The 23183-nt window shown below is 38.0% G+C and overlaps 1 protein-coding gene across 1 annotated transcript; it reads right to left on the reverse strand.

The window, feature by feature from the left end:
• Nucleotides 1-2663: 2663 nt before the first annotated feature.
• On the reverse strand, nucleotides 2664-10619 carry LOC104234584 (endochitinase 3-like). The gene is made up of 3 exons (XM_070171477.1): nucleotides 9954-10619; nucleotides 9331-9493; nucleotides 2664-3196 (listed from the first exon to the last, which is right to left on the reverse strand). Exons 1-3 carry the CDS (start codon nucleotides 10462-10464, stop codon nucleotides 2803-2805), a joined length of 1068 nt encoding a protein of 355 aa, XP_070027578.1. The 5' UTR covers nucleotides 10465-10619; the 3' UTR covers nucleotides 2664-2802.
• Between the last annotated feature and the right edge of the window lie 12564 nt (nucleotides 10620-23183).

The raw sequence follows: 23183 nt of genomic DNA on the forward strand, positions 1-23183 counted from the left end.
GGCCATACCGGCGACGTTCTGGGACAACTCCATGTCGCTCATCGCCCTAAGCACCTCGTTTTCAGGGGCAGCACATAGAGGGACTAAAACAGACGCCACTTATCGCAGTTCAACAACAAGTTGTAGTACCCCGAGATAACTATGTGACGATCAGATCCTTCTGCTCTAACCTCCACATGAGTATGGCGACCTATAAACTCGCGAACGTCCTCCGGGTTGACATCTGAACCTAAGCCTTTGACCTCGACACAACGGCCTCCTCCAACGTTGGACGACGCGCCACCCTCAACAAAGTACACGGAGTCGGCCCCTAGGTAAATTCCTTCCGTTTGGGGAGATCTCCCCCCTAAAATGGGGTTTGCCATAAATGTCGGTACAGGTGCCGTCTGCGACGCCCTACTTCTACCATCTTCCACGGCCACATCCTTCCCAAGCTTCATTCTCCTCCTTTTTCTCTACAACGACGGCCTATCGGAATACAGGGACTGGCGCCCTCTGCCTGGAAGCTCCTCGACCTATCGTCATGAAGAGTCGTATCAATAGACGATGACAAATAACCAACAAAGTGATAAGGGGAAAACATTTACCGGATGGAACTCTCGGGCCATAACGTTTTATGAAGGAGGGCCAGTCTCGGATTTCGGCTGCATGGGGCAACAGAGGGGCTACGCAATCCCTTGTGCCATCAATAAGGCAGGGCAAACGTCCCATAGTTGCAAACGAGAAGCAAACAAACCCTATAACGAATATAGATGAAGGAAGAGTATATAGTGAGTGGCGACACTTACGAGTCTTATTCCACCATTTCGGGAACCTGGCGGAGTCAGAAACAACGTGTTCAGTTTTGACAAAGAAATACGTATGTCAAAACTTGCGACTTGCTTGGCCGTCAGTCCCAACCACTAGCCATTTTGTGCCACGGTGCCTCAAATGCACCATAGTACCCCTGTGGAAGCTAAGCGAGAACATGTGCAAGAGGTGGTGGATAGAAATATCGCATTTCGCCAGCTTCGCATACTTGGTCAACAGCAGAAGTATCTTGAGCATATATGGCGAAAGTTGTGCCAGGCAAACTTGGTAGAACCTACATAACTCTTCCGCTAATGGGAAGAGGGGGAAAGAATAACCAATCACGAAAGGGTACTCGTAGAAAGCGCAGTACCCAGGTATGTGGACCTCCACGAAATCCCTTCCCGATGGAACCATGTCAACGTGAGTGTTAATGCCATACTTTGCACGAAGAGCGTCAATGTGAACTTGTTCCGTTTCAGAGAGTACGGGGTAGGAGTAGAAGGAGGATATTTGAGGAAGTCACATCGAGACATGGGGTATCTCAGCAGTAACTCCTCCACCGTAGGAAGACTATCCCCTTCTTCTACCACCATATCCTCACCGCCTGAAGGGGACGCTATGGATAATGGGGCGGCCTTAGAAAACCCTTCACGAGATCGATGTGATTTTTGCATGCTTTCGTTAAAAGAGGTAGTGACATAGCAAAAAAAGAAGAAGAGATGAAGTTGTGAATGAAGAGTGGGAGAAGATGAAGCAGAAGGTTGTTAGGACAAACTCGGAGGGATGAGAAGGGGTAATCAGAAATGAAATGGCCAAGAATTTTTGAAAAAACAAACCATCTACCTATTTATAGGATTGGCTGGCGCCAGAATCGAAGCGGAAGGTCGCAGAGTAGCACCAAAATCGAAGTGACAAGCCATCAATCCCTATCTCAAAAACACACATAATGATAATGCACGTGAAAATGACATCATTTCCCAGTAAAATGCATTACCTGGTGTCTTGCTAAGCACACTGACCACCCACCATTGGCCAGGCCATAACGCCCCGTCGGGTCAAATTTCTCCGTAAGAACGCATGGTGTACGCTCATCGAGGACGCACCAAGTTGCAACCTCGACAAACAGAGGGACTAACTGTATGAGTTCAAATTTGAACAACCACGACTGTTGATGAGTACGACGAATGACGAGATCTTCGTAGTTCGACATCCCGCAGAGGACGACCTTAAGACGAACAAAAGACTGTACGACTCTTGCAGTAGTGCAGGCCCATTAGGGGACATTAGGAATATTCTTTCGAATATTCCCTGTAACTTGTTTTTTAGAGCTTAGAAGGGTTTGGTCCCTTATATATATAGAGCATAAAACAACCTTGTGGGCTCTGGGGACATCTTTCCTAACCGATAATACTTGTTGTAAACTTGCTTACATAAACGATTGGTCGGATTACGATTTAAGTTTGTTTTTAAAAGGGATAGAGAGTTCTTATCCTCTACACTCTCCTTGTCTATCTTTTGTTCTAGAGATTATTATGCTTAGCTAAGATTTACCTCTTCATTTTCTTTGATTGATTTATTCAAAAAGGTTCAGATATCTTTTGAGTCAAACAATTTCAAGTTTCAAAATTGCAGTAGTTGTTTATATTTGCATTGAATTGTAACGTTAGCAGGACTAACTGCTTACGATGAAAATCTCAGGATTTTGTAGCAGATCTGCTCAGGAAAGGTATATTTTGCTCTGTTTTCTTCCCCTGTTTTCCTTAAATGAGGTGAAATAACCATTTTACACCCCTATGATCGCGTAGAGGGACACAATTAAATAATTAAATTTATCATTACCCAACTCGTGATAAATTAACACTGATACTATATAGGAGGATATTTGAAATCTCATTTATTTATTATATATGGCGTCATAACATGCTCACAATTGTCCGATTACAAGCATCCGCTTAAGGTATTAAAACGAGAAATTAGAAGAACCCAGTACAACATTAGTAGCTTATTAATCTACATAGAGTTGAACAGGAGTCCGTCGGCGAAAGACCTCTGGTCGCCGCAGTCAAGGTTCTCACCAGGACTAACATCTAGAATTTGACAGTACCTTAAGTAAAATCCAATTCGACTTTGTACCCTCTTGTCAGGGCCATGACCACATTCCAATCCTCCGTTGATTATGTTTGTGATGACCCCATAACCAGGGAGCCTATTGGCTGCTATGTCGGATGGGGTTGGTTCCCATATCCCGAGGATGACATCGTGGCTCGAAGGCTTTGGTGGTTGAGGAGTCATCCAGAACCAAAGTGCTGTTTCAAATGAGATTACTGTGTTTGCAGCCACCAAATCAGGATCACCTAGGAGGTTTTCTCCTATGGCGACTCCGCAAGGTCCATAATTGTAGTTGCTGAAATATGGTAAAAAGGAGTAAGCAAAGTTGTAGTGTAACCGGCCTAATAGATTACTATCAAGATTTGAATTCTCTTTCACGTATTCAGAAAAAGAAATTTGTGATCTTTATCCTTAAACTTTAAAGCATAGGAGAAGTAGATTCATAAAACACATGGACTCACTTTGTTTAATTTTAATTTATACGGCGTAGTTTAAGTATGTATGAAAGAAACAAATAGTGCTACTCTTTTTTGAACTGAAGTTTAAGAAAGAAAGTAAGAAACAAATAGTGCTACTCTTTTTTGAACTGAATGTGATGACCCGCCATGTCATCATGCCACATAGGCGCCATTTGGCATATATTAATGTCATGTGGAAGCTTACATAAGAAGAGGGCTAGCATTTGTGAGAACATTCTAGAGAGATATGGACATTTCCTTAGGAAGAACCTAGATCCTTATGGATTTGCTAAGAAAGTCATTGGAATCTTCTAGGCTTGTAGAGAATTCTAGAGAAAGTCATTATCTTGTAAATATTAAGGACTTGTATAATAATTAATATTTACACACTAGCCCCTAGGAGACTACTATATAAAGGGGGGCACTCATTTGTAATTCACCAAGCAAACAATTCAAGTTCTCTCTAATACAAAGTTTCCTTTAAAGATTCTCTTGTGTTCTTTCTTTCATTCTCTTAGCGATCTTGAGTGTAGTAAGGCTGACTTAACATAGCAAGAACGTGAGCAAGTTGTGCAAGATCATGAGCGAGTTGTCAAGTGCCGCACATGTACTTAGTTAACAACTAAGGACGTGACAACGTGGTATCAGAGCGAAGGTTTCAACTAAGGGAATGGCGAACGACGGAGAAATTAACGCTGCCAACACCCTAGCCAACGTCATCCAGGATGCTGCTGGCAAGAGCGGTCGTAGCAAAAAGAGGAATGCCACCAACAAGAGCCAGGAGGTGCCACCTGAGGTTGTGTCAAACGAAGGGCTTACATCCCAAGAACCATCTGCCACTGAGGCGAATGAGGATGAAGTAGAGGTCCTTCCAGAGGACGTCTCGCTCGGTAAAGAGTGGGTAATGAAGATGAACGCGGGGATGGATGCTGTGGAGATCTTTGGCCAATGCTTGGGGAAGGTGGAAGGCACCCTTAACGTTCTTGAGGGGCACACTCTTGAAGAGATTAAGAGTATCCGAAATGACTTGGAGGGACGTACACTGACTGAGATGGAACTAAGGCAAACCATCACTACCTTAGAGTGCAGACTCATGGAGGCTTTGAGTACTATCGATGCTATGAATGCAAAGATAGAGTCACTCGAGGAGCATGTCAATGATGACGTGACCGAGGTAGCCAGCAATGTTGTGGTGACGAGGGAGGCCAAGATCGAGGCTCCCAAACCCCCGGTGTTCAAAGGTGTTCGTGATGCATAAGAAGTGGAAAACTTCCTTTGTCACTTGGAGAACTACTTCAGGCACGGCAAAGTGAGGGACGACGAGGCCAAGATCAACGCTGTAGTATTGTACCTCTCAGAGACTGCCATGCTATGGTGGAGAAGGAAGATGGCCGACGTAGATAAAGGTCTATGTACTATTAGCACATGGGACTAGTTCAAAGCGGTGTTCAAGCGACAGTTCTTTCCAAACAATATCTTGTATGAGGCAAGGCGCAAGCTTACGGAATTGAAGCAAACAGGGAGCATACGTAACTATGTCAAGGAGTTCACTACCCTTATGCTTCAAATCCCCAACCTGACCAGTGATGACTTGTTGTTCACTTCATGGATGGGTTGCAAAATTGGGCTAAGTAGGAGTTGCAACGCCGACAAGTCACTGATATAGACCAAGCCATAGTGGAGGCCGAATCATTGATGGATTTCAGGCATGACAAGCACGACAAAGGCAATTGCAAGGAGTCAAAGGTTAACAATGTCAAAGGTGGGGGAGACCGTGGCAAAGGCAAGGAGATGCAACAACAATACTCCAAGTCTCAAGATTTCAAAAAGTCGAGTGGCCGTCAGGGCTACGCCGAGAAGAAGACGCAGGTCGAAAAGAAGGGATGCTATATATGCGGAGGTCCACATGGCTTTAGGAATTTTCCTGACCTCAAGAGCCTCAGTGCCATGGTACGTGAGCAGAAGGAGCAGCCATAAGGAGAGAGTCTGGGAACTGCACAGTTGGGTATGATCGGATTATGTGGTGTTGTCACGAAGCAAGCTATCCAACCTACCGAGAATGGCAATCAGTACGTGGATCTCACCATCAACAACAAGCCCGCTCGTGCAATGGTGGATACTGGAGCAACTCATAATTTCGTGACTGAGGCTGCTGCAAAGAGACTGGAATTGAAGCTTGCTCTAACCAACTCTCACGTCAAGACCGTGAATGCCGAGATACAGAATGCTCGTGGGGTAGCTAATGGAGTTGGTGTCAAATTGGGAACTTGGAAAGGTACGACAAATTTTACCGTAACCGCTATGGATATCTTTGACATCATACTGGGGAAAGAGTTCTTTAAAGATTGTCATACTTTAATCGACCCCTACCTCCAACGTCTCTTGGTTATGGAGCGAGAAGGAGCTTGCATGGTACCTACAGTGACTATGCCATACGGACAGATCCAAGCACAACTCTCAGCTATGCAGGTTGTCAAGGGGATCAAGAAGGGGGAGTCGACGTTCGTGGAAACCATTGCAAGTTTAGAGGAAGACAAGAATTTTCAAGAGACAGTGTCGCCTTGCATATAGAAGTTGCTTGAGGAGAACAAAGATGTCATGCCTGAGGAGTTGCCTAAGCACTTGCCGCTTAGGCGAGAGGTGGATCACAAGATTGAGTTTGAGCTAGGGGCTAAGCCACCCGCATTTGCCCCATATCGTATGGCACCGCCCGAGCTGGAGGAGCTAAAGAAACAATTGAAAGAGTTGTTGGATGCTGGTCACATTTGCCCATTAAAAGCACCTTTCGGCGCACCAGTATTATTCCAGAAGAAGAAGGATGGATCAATACGCTTGTGCATAGACTACCGAGCACTTAATAAGGTTACAGTGAAGAATAAGTACTTGATCTCGCCCATTGCTGATTTGTTCGATAGACTTGGGCAATCCAAGTACTTTACCAAGGTGGATCTTCAAAAGGGCTACTACCAGGTTCGCATTGTGGAAGGGGATGAGCTAAAGATAGCATGTTTTACGAGATATGGAGCCTTTGAGTGGTTGGTGATTCCCTTCGGCTTAACCAATGCACCGGACACATTTTGCACCCTTATAAACAAGATTTTACATCCCTACCTTGATCAGTTCGTGGTAGTCTACCTAGACGACATAGTCATCTACAACAACACCTTAGAGAAGCACATGGAGCACTTAAGGAAGGTTTTTCAAGTCTTGCGAGAGAACGAGCTATACATCAAGAGGGAGAAATGTGAGTTTGCACAATCAAATGTGCACTTCTTGGGCCATGTCATTAGCATTGGAGAGCTACACATGGACAAGGCTAAGGTACATGTTATCCAGGAGTGGGAGGCACCTATAAAGGTAACTGAGTTGAGATCCTTCCTTGGCCTTGTTAATTACTATTGTTGGTTCATCAATGGATACTCAGCAAAGGCCGCACCATTGACTGAGTTGCTAAAGAAGAACAAGCATGGGTTTGGACGGAGCATTGTCAAAAAACATTTGAATGCCTTAAGATAGCTGTAACAGAGGAGCCAGTCTTGGTGTTACCTGACTTTGCCACGACATTTGAGGTGCACACAGATGCCTCAGACTTCGCCATTGGGGTGTCCTGATGCAGGATAAGCATCCCATAGCATTTGAGAGCCACAAGTTAAATGAGACGGAGCAGTGTTACACGGTGCAAGAGAAGGAAATGACTGCCATTATGCATTGCCTTCGTACATGGAGACATTATCTGCTCGGGTCGAGGTTCGTGGTCAAGACTGATAATATGGCTACTAGCTACTTTCTGACACAAAAGAAGCCCACACCAAAGCAGGCTAGGTGGCAGGATTTCTTAGCCGAGTTTGATTATGCGCTGGAGTATAAGCCGGGAAAAGGTAATGTTGTAGCCGATGCCTTGAGCCGGAAAGCCGAGCTTGCTGCAATTACTTCAGCGAGATGGGACATTAGGGAGGCTATAATAGAAGACATGCAGCATGATCTAGCAGCCAAACAGCTTATCGAGTTATCCAACAAAGGCAAGACGAGAAAGTTTTGGATAGAAGACGACCTACTACTTACCACAGGTCGGCGGGTCTACGTGCCTAAATTTGGAGACATTAGACGACGGATCATAAGGGCTCTATGACACAATATGGGCTGGTCAACCAGGTCAACGTCGCACTAGGGCCCTGGTTAAGTCAGTTTACTATTGGCCACACATGCGTGATGACATAGACTGTTATGTGCACACATATCTTGTCTGTCAATAGGACAAGGTTGAACAACAACAACCCGGAGGACTTTTGGAGCCAATACCAGTTGTAGAGCGTCCATGGGAGAGCGTGACTATGGACTTTATTACTTGCCTACCGAAGTCCGACGGTTATGGTACTATTATGGTGGTCGTGGATAGATTTTCCAAATATGCCACCTTCATGCCCGCCTCACTAGGTTGCACAGCTAAGGAGGCCGCCAAGCTATTCTTTAAGAACGTGGTAAAGTATTGGGGCTTACCAAGGCATATCATCAGTGATCGAGACCCTCGCTTCACTGGGAACTTTTGGAGAGAGTTGTTCGACATACTTGGCACGGAACTGCACTTTTCTACTAGTTTCCACCCACAGACGGATGGACAAACGGAACGGGTCAATGTCTTACTAGAATGCTACTTGAGGCATTATGTAAGTGCGCATCAGAAAGATTGGGCAAGGCTCCTAGATATTGCCCAATTCCAACTTGCAGCGGAGTGAGTCCACGGAGGGGACACCGAGCTAGCCACAGGCCAACAACCACAAACTCCACATTTATTACCAGTCGCGTTCGAGGGAAAGAGTTTGGGGGTTTATCATATGGCCAAAGGAGGGGAGGAGCAGCTCGACACTGCTAAGTCTTACTTGGATAAGGTAGCTAAGAAGATGAAGAAGTTTGTGGACCGTAAGCGGCATCCCATAGACTATAGAGTTGGGGACATGGTCATGGTGAAGTTTAAACCAAGACAGTTCAAGGCACTATAGGGCATGCATCAGAATCTGATTCGCAATTATGAGGGGCCATTTAAGATCGTCGCCAAGGTAGGCAAGATCTCATACAAGCTTGACATGCCATCATATCTTAAGATCTACCATGTCTTCCATGCCAGAATGCTTAAGCCATATCATGAAGATAAGGATGATCTGAGTAGGGGCCAATCAAGTCGAGCGCCAATGACTATCACCGCCTCGCATGATAGGGAGATTGAGGCTATCATAGATTACTAAGCCAGGCGAAAATAAGGGGAAAAAGCTACGACTATGTTCCTCGTCCATTGGAAAGGGCAATCACCAGAGGAGGCCACGTGGGAACGATATGAAGACTTGTGGCAATTCAAAGATAAGATCCAAGAGTTTATGCAGCAGTATTGCGCCGCGGTCGTCGCAATATTGGATGGGGGAGAGTGTGATGACCCGCCATGTCATCATGCCACATAGACGCTATTTGGCATATATTAATGTCATGTGGAAGCTTACATAAGAAGAAAACTAGCATTTGTGAGAACATTATAGAGAGATATGGACATTTCCTTAGGAAGAACCTAGATCCTTATGGATTTGCTAAGAAAATCTTTGGAATCTTCTAGGCTTGTAGAGAATTCTAGAGAAAGCCCTTATCTTGTAAATATCAAGGATTTGTATAATAATTAATATTTACACACTAGCCCCTAGGAGGCTACTATATAAAGGGGGTCACTCATTTGTAATTCACCAAGCAAACAATTCAAGTTATCTTTAATACAAAGCTTCCTTTAACAATTCTCTTGTGTTCTTTCTTTCATTCTCTTAGCGATCTTGAGTGTAGTAAGGCTGACTTGACATAACAAGAAACGTGAGCAAGTTGTGCAAGATCGTGAGCGAGTTGTCAAGTACCGCACGTGTACTTAGTTAACAACTAAGGACGTGACATGAAGGAGTATATTAGTTTATGTGCAAATTACAAAGAGAAGGGAACATACTATGAAATTTGGATGGGGCCTCGTCCATAATATTTCTTGCCAGGAGCGCAGGGCCACTCAACGTTTGGTTCGCAGTAGGAAGGCATGTCATCAGGGTTGCCTACTTCGGCTTTGAAACAGTAACCCCATGCATAAGGGCCATCAGGTGCAGTGTCCCAACCACCTGTCCAAGGATATATCTTTTAACTTAGCCTCGTTTGGCCATATTAAATCTTTTTTGAAAATTTGTTCATAGATTGATGATCTATTTTTTAAATTATTTTTCAAGTTCCCAAAATCTAGTTTAGGGTAGATTTTGGGTGAAACTTGTTCTCCCACTCAAAATTTCAAATTTTTTTCAAATAAAATGCATGTCCAAACATAATTTCAACTTCCAAAAATTATTTTTCAAAACTACTTCAAAAATTATTTCTTCAAATTTCGACTAGATCTATATCCAAACGCTAGCTTAGGAATTTAACACAAGTACTAGTTGGCTGGGAAAAAAATAATTAAACAAAAGGGACATAGACATTTTAATCAGGAGTATATAACTTTTGATATATTTGACCAAATTATTAAGCTGAATATACGTGCACGTAGCTGGACTAATATAAGCATGTAATTATATAGCTAAAGATTACCAGTAGTTTCATGCGATGTTTGAGCCAAGAACGCAGCAACCTCTCTTTTACGGTCAGTAGTATTGCCGGTGGTGCCAAAACCAATGAAATTCCTGGCAGCTTGTACAAAGGCATCATAGGTATAGAAGCCCCTAGCAGGACAAGCAACATTGTTCCGATGCAAAAGCAGCTCATCAAATAAATTACTGCTAATGATTTCAGTAATGTCTTGCGATGGAGTAGGAGGGGGAGGAGGGATGGAGGTGGGTGGAGGAGGGGGAGGGGGAGGAGGGGTTGGGGTGGATGGAGGAGGTGGAGGAGACGGTGAAGGACACTGGATTTGACACTTGTCTGGATCACAATAATCGCCGGTGGTTCCACACCAACCATAGTTGCTGCAGCAGTAACCAGAGGGGCACAGTGCACCATCGGCCTGCTGACCGCATTGTGCGGCCAATACACTTGGGATCAGTAACAAAGCAAGAAGTGAAAGAGTTGCAAATACAATGTGGATTAGCTTCATTTTCATCATTAAATGAAAAGGATGAGTTGATGATTAACAATGGTTAGATGCTAAGCTATTTATAGCAGAAGTCTCCAAGTAGGGCCGAATTACTGTACTGAAACGAAAATTTTGGTATTTGGCATACGGTATTTTGATATTTGGTATGGTATTTGGTTTAAGTTTTTAAAAAAATTGGTATTAGGTATGGTATTTGGTATTTTAAAATAAAATACTGAAATAACGTACCGTACCGAAATATATATATTATATTACACAAAACATATATTATCAATTATAACATTAAAATCTAAAATTTTACTTTTCTTTATTCTCTAAGTTCATCAATTAACTCTAAACAAGTAACATGATATTTCTAATGATCAAATATTCTTTTATGTACAATTTTCTCTATTTGGGTCGATATTTGCTAGTTTTGGACAAATTTTTTGTCAACAAACATTTTCAGTTTTGTATTTTTGAGTACTTTAATTAAGAATATTAGAGTCTATAGTTCTATGCACTAGTTAGTATTCAAACCGAATAAATCAAAGTTACCGAACCGAATAAACCAAAACCAAAAAGAGAAAACCCGAACCATACCAAATTTAATTTGGTGCGATATTGGTATAGGATTTTAAGAAATCGAATACCAAAAATATCGAACTGAAATGTTTAAATAGCGTACCGAACAGACCGACCGACGAACACCCCTATCTCCGAGGACTATATATGCTGGAATATATTCGGTTCACTTTTCTCCACTGCTAAATTAATCTGACTTTATCATTGGTCAGATTCACGTAAGAGTTAATTACGTAGATTAATTTACGAAGATTTTTTTTCTGATTACTTAATTATATATCCCAACGGGAATCGACTTCTTGAATACAATTATAAATTGAATAATATTTTATTTAAATAGGTTGGCTGGTCCTTTCAAAAGGTAACAGCTGGAACATTGTTCACAAATCTATAAAGTTTAAAGGAGTTGTGGATAATTTACTCTTCCAAAATTCGTTCTACCATTTATCGGTGATGTGATTCATAGCCTATTTGACCAACTTCTAAAATTTGAGAAGTACTTATTTAAAATCGCTTTGTGTTTAATTATTTAATTTGAAAAGTACTTTCGAATAGCAATTACTATTTGATAAGTATATTTTTATTAAAAATATTTTTCAAAAAAGTAGTTTTAAAGAAAAAAACACTTTTTGCTACTCCCCAAAAATTTTATTTTTCATTGAGCAAGTCTAACCAAATAGTAGTGGGGCTGAGCTCGGCATCTAGATTCTAAACCCGATGTTCCGATTATAGATACCAATTAATGATTTAAGTAGTACCATATAATTGACAAACTTAGTAGCAGTATAATAGGATATTATTTCTGTCGTAAGTACTTGTCAGTCTGCAAATGTGGGTTAATTTAGTCTAACCTTTAATGTGACTGAAGTTTGTAATTCACATCAATAGTATATGTAATTATATAGACATCGTTTCGGTAGAGCAGTTAACCAGTTCACATCAGATAGTCGTTGATTCATCTGCAGAAATCAGCATTGTGAACGAAATTTGCTTCTCAGCTGTATTTCCTGGAGATCGAGTGATATATAATTTAGAAGTAAAATGCAGCACTTCATTTCACAACATGTTCTTTAGCCAGGAAAATATAATGTCATACGAGACGATTCTATTATTTAAACTTATGGGTACGATTAAGTAATTGAATTCGTATGGACTTGTGACGTGTAAGCTAAATACGCACCTGATTATGCAATCGTCTGTTCCAATAGCATTAGGGTGTGGTATCTGGCTTTTCTAGCTTGCAGGTAATCATAATTAAAAAGAGTTGCTCTTCTTGTAAGCAATTTAAAAGCGAAATATGCGTAACAAATCAAAGCAAAAAACTCATAGGTGTGTTCCTATGGGAGTGGTGGGTTTGCATTTGACAACATGTGGGTGCGAGGTATCAAATTGTTCGAAAACCCCGAGACGTTGTTGGGTTGGGGTGAAAAATCGTCAACAAAGACGTTCTAATACGTGTATATTTCTATCCAAGATCACGTGAAGAAAACAAGCATTCAACCAATGATTTCTATTAGAAATGGTCCTAGCAATCTGATAAGATTTCTTTTTCCAGTGAATCACATGAATTCCTACTACCTTGTCCCGATAAATTGTCGGTAATACTTGTAAAATGAATTATAAAAGAATATTCAAAAGTTATACTTTTTAGGTGATGCAGTATACAGTCCTCGCATTTTACGGCACGGGGCCTGGTTTAATTTAACAAAATTAAAGAGGAATTTGCACCTGATTAAATTCAGCTGCATGAGAAACTATTTGTTTAATTTAAATTGTATAAACAACGAGGTAGTAAGTTTTTTAAAAAAATGAAGTTGTTGGCACCGAGGAGAAATCCCGTAAGAAAATTACTATATGTTAAAGATTTTTCTTCCACTAATTTGTATTAGACAGGGCCGGCTTTTGCATAAAGTCACTGAAGCAAAAGCTTTAGTCCCCAAACTTTAGGGGACTCCACTTTTACCCTATAATTTTCTTAATAACTATTCCTTCCGGTTCAATCAATTTGGTTTTAGCACGTCCATTAAGAAAATACTAAATTTTATACAAAATACCTACTATGACTAAACTACCCCTAATTAAACATTTAATGTGAGGAGTAAGAAATTTTTTTAGGGATATGTACATAGGGGTTATTTTGTAAAAATAAATTGAATTCTTTCTTAATTACATTACTGGACACTTATTTTAAACCAAAATGAAAAAGCAAACTGGTCACTTATTGTGAACCGAAGGGAGTAAGTAATTTCACTTCTATTACATATATCTTGGTAAAAACTGAAAAGGAAAGATATCATTGTTCTTTAAAAATGGGACCTAATGCGTAAATACAAAATTTATGAAAGGAATCAAGTGATTATTGTTTTTTAAAGTTTTTTTCTTATTAAATATTATGTAAAGCTTTCCGCTTCCGTTCTTGGTTTTCATAATATTCAATTTTCTTTTTTAATCTTTCTCATTTTTCATCAAACATTACTACTATTATATTTTTCCTTTATTCCTCTAAGAGATCCTATTTTACTACATTTTTCGCCAGTCAAGCTAAAACCTACAAGAAGCATGTTGTTGAGAGTAATTGTTTCGCCTGCATTACCACTTATCATCTTATAACTAACTGCTTGTGAGAATAACCATGCACTTGGAAGCGGACTAACCTAGAGAGCAGGAGCGTATGCAATATATATGTGACGGATTCAACTGAATTCATAATTTTTAATGTAAAGCATAAATTTATGTGTAAAATTTACTAAAATTGCAACAAATAGTATATTTGAATCCATAGCTTTAAAAATATAATGAGTTCTATGCTAAAAATCTTAAAGGCGGAATACATAAAGTTTAAACCCTGGATCCGCCTCTACTAGTGAGTGCACTATTGTTAAAAAAAAGAATGTCCACGCTGCTGAATTAACTAATAATTATCAGCATCAATCGTAAAACTTGTGCTTCTGTTTCTTATAAAGGTATTTGACATTTCACGCAAACACATTGAATTGGGCAATAGTCTACAGTGACAGCATAAGATTTTAAGTTGAGCTATGTTACCTAAAAGTTTAAAGATTAAACAACAATACCAGTTAAGTGTAGGGGCGAAGCTACATTATCTTAAAATTAAATTGTATATATAGATAAAATATTAGGTTTTAGAGCAGCGGAGCTCAAGGGTCAAGCCATTAAAGCAAAGGTTTGGGGGCCCCAAATTTTTCTTTTTGTTTTCTATTCGTATTTGTATTGAGATCCCGACTAATCTAGATTTGTACCGCGTAAGACCTAGTAAAAGAGAGAATACATTTTAATAGGATTCTTTTAACCACAAGACTCGAACCCAATATATCTAATTAAGGTAAGTTGGATCATATACATCTCACAACAATCTTTAGAGGTAGGGTCTAAATATATTTGATATTTTAAAATAAAAAAATAAAATATTTTATAAAAGGCAAAGATAACTTTTAATTTAGTACTGATGTAACCGTTTGAGCAAATGGAGAAAGAGAATCACTCCCCCTAAACCTTTGTCGCGAATATAAATATATCATTATTTAAATTTTACGATTGACATCATTAGTGAGGTACCTATATTATTATTCTTCTTTTACATTTCTCATTAAAAACGTGTAATAAACTTTTAGAATCGATTTTTTGGTATCTTCAATCGTCCAAGTATTATTTTTATCTTTCTTATTAGAAAATGAGTACTACATTCTTATATTATCTTTCTTGGTTTCTGCAAAAAAAGCTTGAGTTTTCGATACATTATATTGTTCTCTTTAGAAAGAAAAGAGTTTTATTTTTTCTATAAAAAACAAGAGTTGAAGAGTATTGTTGAATAAAACTATATCGCGCATTCTTTTTTTTCCTTTTTTCCCCTCAGGTTTCAAGTGTTTCAATAAGTATATTAGAATATAAAAAATTATTTCGATATCAAGTTATCAACTTCTTGAATCTGGTTCTATTTAAGATCAACAAAATCTTAGGAGAGATTACATTATTTATAAAAGAAACTATATATTAACAACTTTACATCTTAAAAATCTAGAAAAATAGACGTCAATTAAAAATATAGATGAATTGTTTTTCTTCTGAAAGGCCCTAGATTAATAATTGGCTTTAGGCCACCAATCTTCTTGAGTCGCCCCCGTTTTAGAGATATATAATATATATTAAACACCCTTTATCAGAGAAACTTTTTCACTTCTTTTAATTTTGAATACTTTTGGAAATATTCCGGGTTTCGCCACGGTTAAATGTCTGTATTACTAGGTGAATTTTTAATTTATAATTTTTGAAATGTAAAGGTATCTGCATTACTATGTGAATACCAACAGCTTCTTGTTGTGTCTTGTTTGGCAGTGATTGCTAGCGACGTTTTCTATCAGAGACTAGGCAAATTAAGGTTTTAACCAATGTATCAAAGTGACCTTCTCAAACTCGTTTTGTGGATAAAATAAACCTCACAGAAATGCTAAGCATGAGTAGATTGACCTTTCCTCAGCATGGGGTCGTTTGTTTCCATTTTTCTCACGAGCAACTCCATTAGGAATTCCCTTCACCAGTAAAAGTATAATTAATGAGAGGTAACTGATAAGCTACAAATGATACACACCTCTTAATAGAAAATTGGCAACTCACCCTCAGAGGCGTATCTAGTATTTAAATTCTATGATTTCAGCCTTCAAGATTCTGAATATTGAACCCGTTATATTTTTAAAGTTATGAATTCATATTCACTAATTATTGAAATTTCAGTAGATTTTTACACTTAAATTATACATCGCGTCAAAAAATATGGGTTCAATTTAACCTGTCAGAATTACGCTATATCAGCCCCTGCTCACCCTGCCTTCTTTCGTCCATTGTATTGTCGAAGCAGTAATTTTTATAGGTCCATTTTCAAGGAAGGTATAGGTCTTGTATTCTTAAAATTAGGATTTGGATTGTTTGTATTGCACGCGCACCCTTTTCTATATGATGATCATCAGTGCTCTATAATACTTTGGTTGATACTTTGGGTGCATCTAAGGGTGCATATAGTTAAGGATCAACAAATTTTCTTTTTCTTTATTTATTTTTTTCACTTTATTACCTTGGGAATTGATTAAAAAAATAACAGTAAGAATTGAAGTCGAAATAATTACGATAAATGTCAAAAGTGTTCATAGGTGATTTGAATATAATATGAAAAGATATTTAAAATTTTAAAACCCCTAAAAAAAGGTTAATTCACTTATTCTGCCACTACCTTTTACGTTTGGCAAAGGAGAATGTGTACGTACACTCAACAAACACTTTCCTTTTGATTAGTTTTAATGGTTTGTAAAATCATACTTTAGTGATGGCTTTGAGTCTAAAGTTAGGTTTGAAAGTTTAAACTTTAGATATACGGTTTGATATTTAAAACTGCCAAGCCAAACATTAGATAAAAAGGACTGAAGTTAAAGGACTGTCCGATCAAACTTCAGACAAATTTCAAATGAAATTTGTTTGGACAAGTAATATGCTAAAATTCAAACAAAATAAATTCATACGCGAATTTTTTTAACTTTAGTTGCGTGTGTTTGAAGTGGCTAAACTTACAAAAATATATAAAATTCGGCTATTACTTAAATTGGGGTCCTGAAATCGGCTATCTGGGCACTTGCCCCAAATCCATTCCAGAAAAAGAACATAACCTTTGGTCCAACAGCCCATCATGGGTGGGCTTCGTGTTCCATATTTCCTATACTATAGGAAACTTTATTATCCCCTAATCAAGTTTTAGCTTAATAGGAATTTTCGTTCCTATACCATATAGGAAACTATATTACCAAATATGTTTATAGTTTGCATATTACCCGTCATGCTAATAGTATTTCTACAAAATATAGACAATTCATTAAATAAGGAATCATTGTAGCTGTAAACTTCCTTATTTAGGGGCGCTAATATTGGGGAATTAAATATTCTTCCAGATATTTTACAACCACCTCACTCACATATCAAAACAAATCTCCACGATTTCCTCTCCTAAAACCAGCGAAAATCTGTAACCCCTCCATCATTGACAACCATTAAAACGCTTTGAAGTTTTGAATTCGAATTTAGGTTTTCAAAAGACATTTGTTTGTTTGGATTGGATGTAGCTGCAAAGAATTGAGAATTCTCTCTACGTCTCTCTCTATCTCTCAATCCCAAATTTCAGTAATATAAATCAAAGGAAAAGAGAGCAGCAATTCCACCATTGACAGCCATTAAAAAGCTTTGAAGATTTGAATTCAATTTTGGATTTTCAAAAATTATTATTTGTTTGGATTGGGTGTTGTTGAAAATAATTGGGAATATGGTTTGGAGTTTATATCTCAATTTTGAGGGGTTTTGGTGAAGATTAGACTTGGTTTTGGCTGAATTTCAGATTGAAACTCGAAGAAGAAGAAGAAGAAGAAGAAGAGAAGAAGAAGAAGAAGAAGAAGAAGACATGGCATACATTATATTGCAGAAATTGTAAAACAATTGTAGATTGTTGTTTATTTATTTTCTTTTATTCATTTATCTATTGTATAAAAGTTGAACAACATTATATAAAAATTATATTTAAGTGGTATTATATTGTAGTTGTATATAACTTAGTAGAAATAATGTACGAAAATTGTAGATAATTTGTATAATATATAATTAGTTGTATAAAATTTATTTTATAAATCAGATACAAAATATACAAAAGACATATTGTTTAAATTTTGTATAAAATTTGTATGTAAGTTTTATGTTATTGTACTTGTATTTAACTAGGTAGAAATAATATGTAAAAGTTGTAGAAAATTATAGATAAGTTGTATTCCTCTATAACGGGAGATGTTGGCATATCAAGTAACTTTAGTGTTCCAGACGAACATGCATGAAAATAAAGATAAATTCTGTTATGAACAGTTTGTAGAAATTTTGTAGATAATTTGTAGAAACATTGAAATTATGTATTTTCATATTAATTTTTCAAATGATATATAGTTTTACTGTATAATAAATGTAGAAATTTTGTAGATATTGTGAAAATCCATACTGATATACGCCATAGTTAAATGAATAAAAGAATACAATTTTATGGAGGTAAATTGTGCATCCGCACCTCATGCTCAGTTCTGCAAAGTCAAGAAGACATTTTGTGCATCCGCACTCAACTCACGTAACTTTACAAATCCACAAGCGACTAGAAAATTGGTCATGTGCCTCACTTTACTTTACAATCCTCAAGAAACTAAATAAATGGTCTTGTGCCTGGCTTTTGACTATAGCAACTTGATCAATAAATGAAGCAAAACCTAATTTCAATTTCTCAATTCTGTGTCCCTGAAAACAAGCCATTGTGAGTCTTATTTGACTCATTTCTCACATTCAATCTATTCTACAAATTCACGCCTCTTTAAATATAATACAACCATATTTTCTTGAATTTAAAGGTATAGCAATATATATAACTTAAAAAACATCTTCAATTTCTCAATTTTGTGCCCCTGAAAACAAGCCATTGTGAGTCTTATTTGACTCATTCCTCACATTCAATCTATTCTACAAATTCACGCCTCTTTAAATATAATACAACCATATTTTCTTGAATTTAAAGGTATAGCAATATATATAACTTAAAAAACATCTTCTCCTCTGCACAAGTTAGCTCCAAAACAGACGAGGTGGAATAACAAGCTCCCATTAAAACTTTTAACACAAAAGCACAAAGCTTAAAAATAAATAAACAACAGAATACATTTTTTCTATAATTTTTGCAAATATAATGTATGTCATGTCTTCTTCTTCTTCTTCTTCTTCTTCTTCTTCTTCTTCTTCTTCTTCTTCTTCTTCTTCTTCTTCTTCTTCTTCTTCTTCTTCTTCTTCTTCTTCTTCTTCTTCTTCTTCGACTTCGAGTTTCAATCTGAAATTCAGCCAAAACCAAGTCTAATCTTCACCAAAACCCCTCAAAATTGAGATATAAACTCCAAAACATATTCCCCATTATTTGCAACAACACCCAATCCAAATAAATAATAATTTTTGAAAACCCAAATTCGAATTCAAAGCTTCAAATATTTTTAATGGCTGTCAATGGTGGAATTGCTACTCTCTTTTGCTTTCCTCTTATATTACTGAAATTTGAGATTGAGAGATAGAGAGAGACGTAGAGAAAATTCTCAATTCTTTGTAACAACATCTAATCCAAACAAACAATGTCTTTTGAAAATCCAAATTCGAATTCAAAGCTTCAAAGCTTTTTAATGGTTGTCAATGGTGGAGGGGTTACAGATTTTTGCTCGTTTTAGAAGAGGAAATCGTGGGTGATTGAAGAGGAAATCGTGGGAATTTGGAGAGAGAAACTTGGGGGAGTGGGAATAGACGGTTGAGTAAAATTAGGAGACTAATTAATACCATTAAAATCCTAAAATGGTAATTAGGTATATAGAAGGTAATTATATTAAAAGTTAAGCATTGAGGGTAATATAGTTTACTATATGCCATATGAATGTAAAAATTCCTAACTTAATTACATGGTCATATACAATTTATCAATTGTATACGGATTAGTTTTAAATGCATATCCCTTTATATTAGGAATTGAATAAGGAATCAGTTATTTCACATCCATGTTCTCTCTCCTAGGCTCTCTCTCGCTCAGTCTCTCTCTCTTGCGCTCTCTTTCTCTCTCTCTCTCTGTCACTCTATCTCTCATTCTTTGTTCTTGTAATATCCCATGATTTTAATCAAGGATATATTAGTCATTTAGCAATTAATTAAGTAAAAAAAGATGCACAAAAAGAAAGAAAAGTCGAACAAATCTACCAAAAAGAACTAATAAAATAAAACAAAATAAAAAAAAAGTATGTAAATGGACCTTACCCATCGGCAACGTAAGGGTATAGAAGAAAAAGAAAAAATATATATATAAAAGGCTAAAGTGATTTTGGGAGAAAAGGGACGTAGTGAACAGAAGCTTAAGAACAAAAAAAATTGAAGAAGGCATCCAGGTAAGAGGCAAAGAAAGCAAAGAAGGGATTTTGTTGAAATCTTATAGTCAACAAGGCATAAGAATTAGAAAAGAGCGCGGGTTCGGTCTTTGTTCTGCAAAACTTCTACCCTACTGGAAAAGTAAATTTACATTCTTGAGTCTCCGTGATAAGTTCCAGGTAATTACATATATTTTTCCTCCTTTTGAAATAGTGGTAATTTTATATACATAATTCCTCGCTAGACTAAGTAAATAATGATGGGATTTGATTCTAAGTTAAAAAGAGAAGGTTAGTGTGATGACCCAAAAGGTCATCACTTGTGTTGCAAGTGAATTCAGTGTTCCGAGGCCTAAAAACCTCCTTTTTATCTTACCGTAATTTACGTGCGTGGTCCGGACCTATATCCGGAAAACCTTCTATGCGAAAATATGAGAAATAAAAATTTGTAGAGTTAAAAATTTGATTATGGTTGACTTTGGTCAACATTTTGAGCAAACAGACCCGGATCCGTGTTCCGACGATCCCGTGAGGTCCGCAGTAAAATATGGGACTTGGGCATATGCCCGAAAATGAATTCCGTGGTCCCAAGCCTTAGAAATCAATTTTTAAAAGAAATATTTTACTGAATTATCTAAGAAATGAAGAAAAGAATTAATGTTTGAAACAATTGTTATCGGGCCCATATTTTGGTTCCGGAGCCTGGTACAAACTTGTTATAGTATTTGAAAGATAACTATGAAATTCGTTGAAAACGGAGTTTATTTGACGTGAGTTGGACTTCCGGTTGAAGAGTTATGAACTTTGAGAGTTCTTGATGAAAATGTTGAGTTTTGAGGTTTAATTCATGATTTTACATGTTATTTTGATGATGTGATCGCACAAATAGGTCCATATGATGTCTTTGAGTTAGTATGCACACTTGGTTGGGAGTTCCGAGGGCTCGCGTGAGTTTCGGGTAGGTTCCGGGATGTCTTAGGCTTAAAACATGAATATTGCAGGTTCAAAGAAGTGCAAATCTCTAAACCCGCCAGTGCTGACCGCATTGGCTTTGCTGTTATCCGCAGTGGGAGCTGTGCGGCCGCACTCGATTTTGTGCGATCCGCACAGGTTCACTGGTCCGACTTCAGAAACCTATATATTTTAATCTACAAGGAATTTTGAGATGATTCAAAAAGGAAAGTTGTAGCACTTCTTGTCTAGTATCCAGAAAGGTAAAGATATCACAATTTGGACATCTGTAGAGAAAGATGGCCAAAATACTAAAGCATGTCACTGCAGTCCACATGGAGAGTTGTGCGGCCACACTCGATTTTGTGTGGTCCGCACAGGAGGTCTGAGAGGGGTATATTAAAATGGGATTTTTAGTAATTTTTCATTTTTCAAAACCCTAAAAACATAAGAGACGATTTTTCAAATAACCTTTCTTCTCCGAAACATTGGTAAGTGATTTCTAACTCATTTTCTTTACTTCTTAACTTCTTTTTACAAGATTTCATCCTAGAATCTAGGGTTTTCATGGTGGAATTGGGAACTTTGGGAAAAACCTAAGAATATTGAAATTTGGGGAGTTAGACCTCAAATTGAGGTTGAATTCCAAAACAAATTATATATTTGGGTTCGTGGGGGAATGGGTAATCGTGTTTTGGTTCGAACCTCGGGTTTTGACCATGTGGACCTGGGGGCGATTTTTGACTTTTTGGGGCAAAACTTTGGAAAACTCATTTTCATGCATTGGGGTTGATTCATTTAGCGTTTATTGATGTAATTAAGTAACTTGTGACTAGATACAAGCGAATTGGTGGTGGAATCAAGGGGTAAAGCTATAATTGAAACGTGTATTGTGTTTGTGGTATCGAGGTAAGTGTTTGGTCTAACCTTAGCTTGAGGGATTAGGAGTTGTTTCTTATTTGTTACATGTTAATTGTGGATTACGACGTATAGGCATGGTGACGAGTATCTATACGTCGGTGTCAAGCATGCCCGTGAGTCTTGTATTGTAATTGTTATGACTCCGTTGTAAATTATTGCACTTCACATGTTATTGAAATATTTTTGTTCCCTTGCCGGGATGTTATTGAAATATTATTGTTCCATTGTCGGGATGTTATTGAAATATTATTGTTCCCTTGCCGGGATGTTATTGAAATATCATTGTTCTCTTGCCGGGATATTGTTATATTGCTCTTGTTCACTTGCCTGGATGTTGTTATATTGCTCTTGTTCCCTTGCCAGAATTCTTTGTGATTGTTGTTGATTTGTAACTGGGATCGGGTGGCATGTCTGCCACAAGATAAATGAAATGGGAGCAGGTGGTACGCCTGCCACGAGATAAATAAAATGGGAGAGGGTGGCACGCCTGCCATGAGATAAATGAAACGGGAGCGGGTGGCACGCCTGCCACGAGATAAATGAAATGGGAGCAGGTGGCACGCCTGCCACGAGATATATGAAATGGGAGCGGGTGGCACACATGCCACGAGATATATGAAATGGGAGCGGGTGGCATGGATGCCACGAGATATATAAAATGGGAACGGGTTGCATGCATGCAATAAAATGTAAAATGAAAGTGAATTCTGCCTTTGTTTCCCTTATCATTGTTAGTAGTTGGATTTTGGTTCCTTTTAATTCTCTTGATATTCTGGTTTTACCTGTTATTCCCCGAAGCATGCTTTCCCCTCCTATCTTTGCTTGTTTATTCCTGCTTCACTTTTCGTTGTATATTATACAACTGCACAGGTTTATATGGTAGTCTGGTCCTAGCCTCGTCACTACTTTGCCGAGGTTAGGCTAGGCACTTACCAGCATATGGGGTCGGTTGTGCTGATACTACACTCTGTACTATGTACAGATCCCGAAGCAGCTCTTGGACTGTAGTTTGGAGGCTACCTTCAGTCCACGCGGAGATCCAAGGTAGACCTGCAGGCGTCCGCAGGCCCTAGCGTCTCCTCTATCTTTTATTTCTTGTTTCATCTATTTGCTTCAGAAATAGTGTGTCTTTTAATTTCAGACCTTGTATTTAGCAGTCTTAGATCGTTTTGGTACTGTGACTCCAGTTCTGGGTGATTAAGGTTTAAGCTATTGTAATAAACGCATGTTCAGATATTTTATTGTTCTCTTCCGCTTATCCTAAATTTTTGCTGTTTACACGTTATTGTTTTATATAATGTTAAAGAGAATAAAAACTGGTAA

The sequence above is a fragment of the Nicotiana sylvestris genome, chromosome 3, assembly GCF_000393655.2.
Source record: "Nicotiana sylvestris chromosome 3, ASM39365v2, whole genome shotgun sequence".
In the NCBI taxonomy this organism is placed as follows: domain Eukaryota; kingdom Viridiplantae; phylum Streptophyta; class Magnoliopsida; order Solanales; family Solanaceae; genus Nicotiana; species Nicotiana sylvestris.

What these genes read in the sequence shown, in the direction of transcription:
- LOC104234584 (XM_070171477.1), bottom strand. Translation starts at nt 10,464, where the DNA reads ATGATGAAAATGAAGCTAATCCACATTGTATTTGCAACTCTTTCACTT. An exon ending in AACATCGCATGAAACTACTG is followed by an intron (nt 9,494 to 9,953) that starts GTAATCTTTAGC and finishes ATCCTTGGACAG; the next exon opens with GTGGTTGGGACACTGCACCT. An exon ending in GGCCCCATCCAAATTTCATA is followed by an intron (nt 3,197 to 9,330) that starts GTATGTTCCCTT and finishes ACCATATTTCAG; the next exon opens with CAACTACAATTATGGACCTT.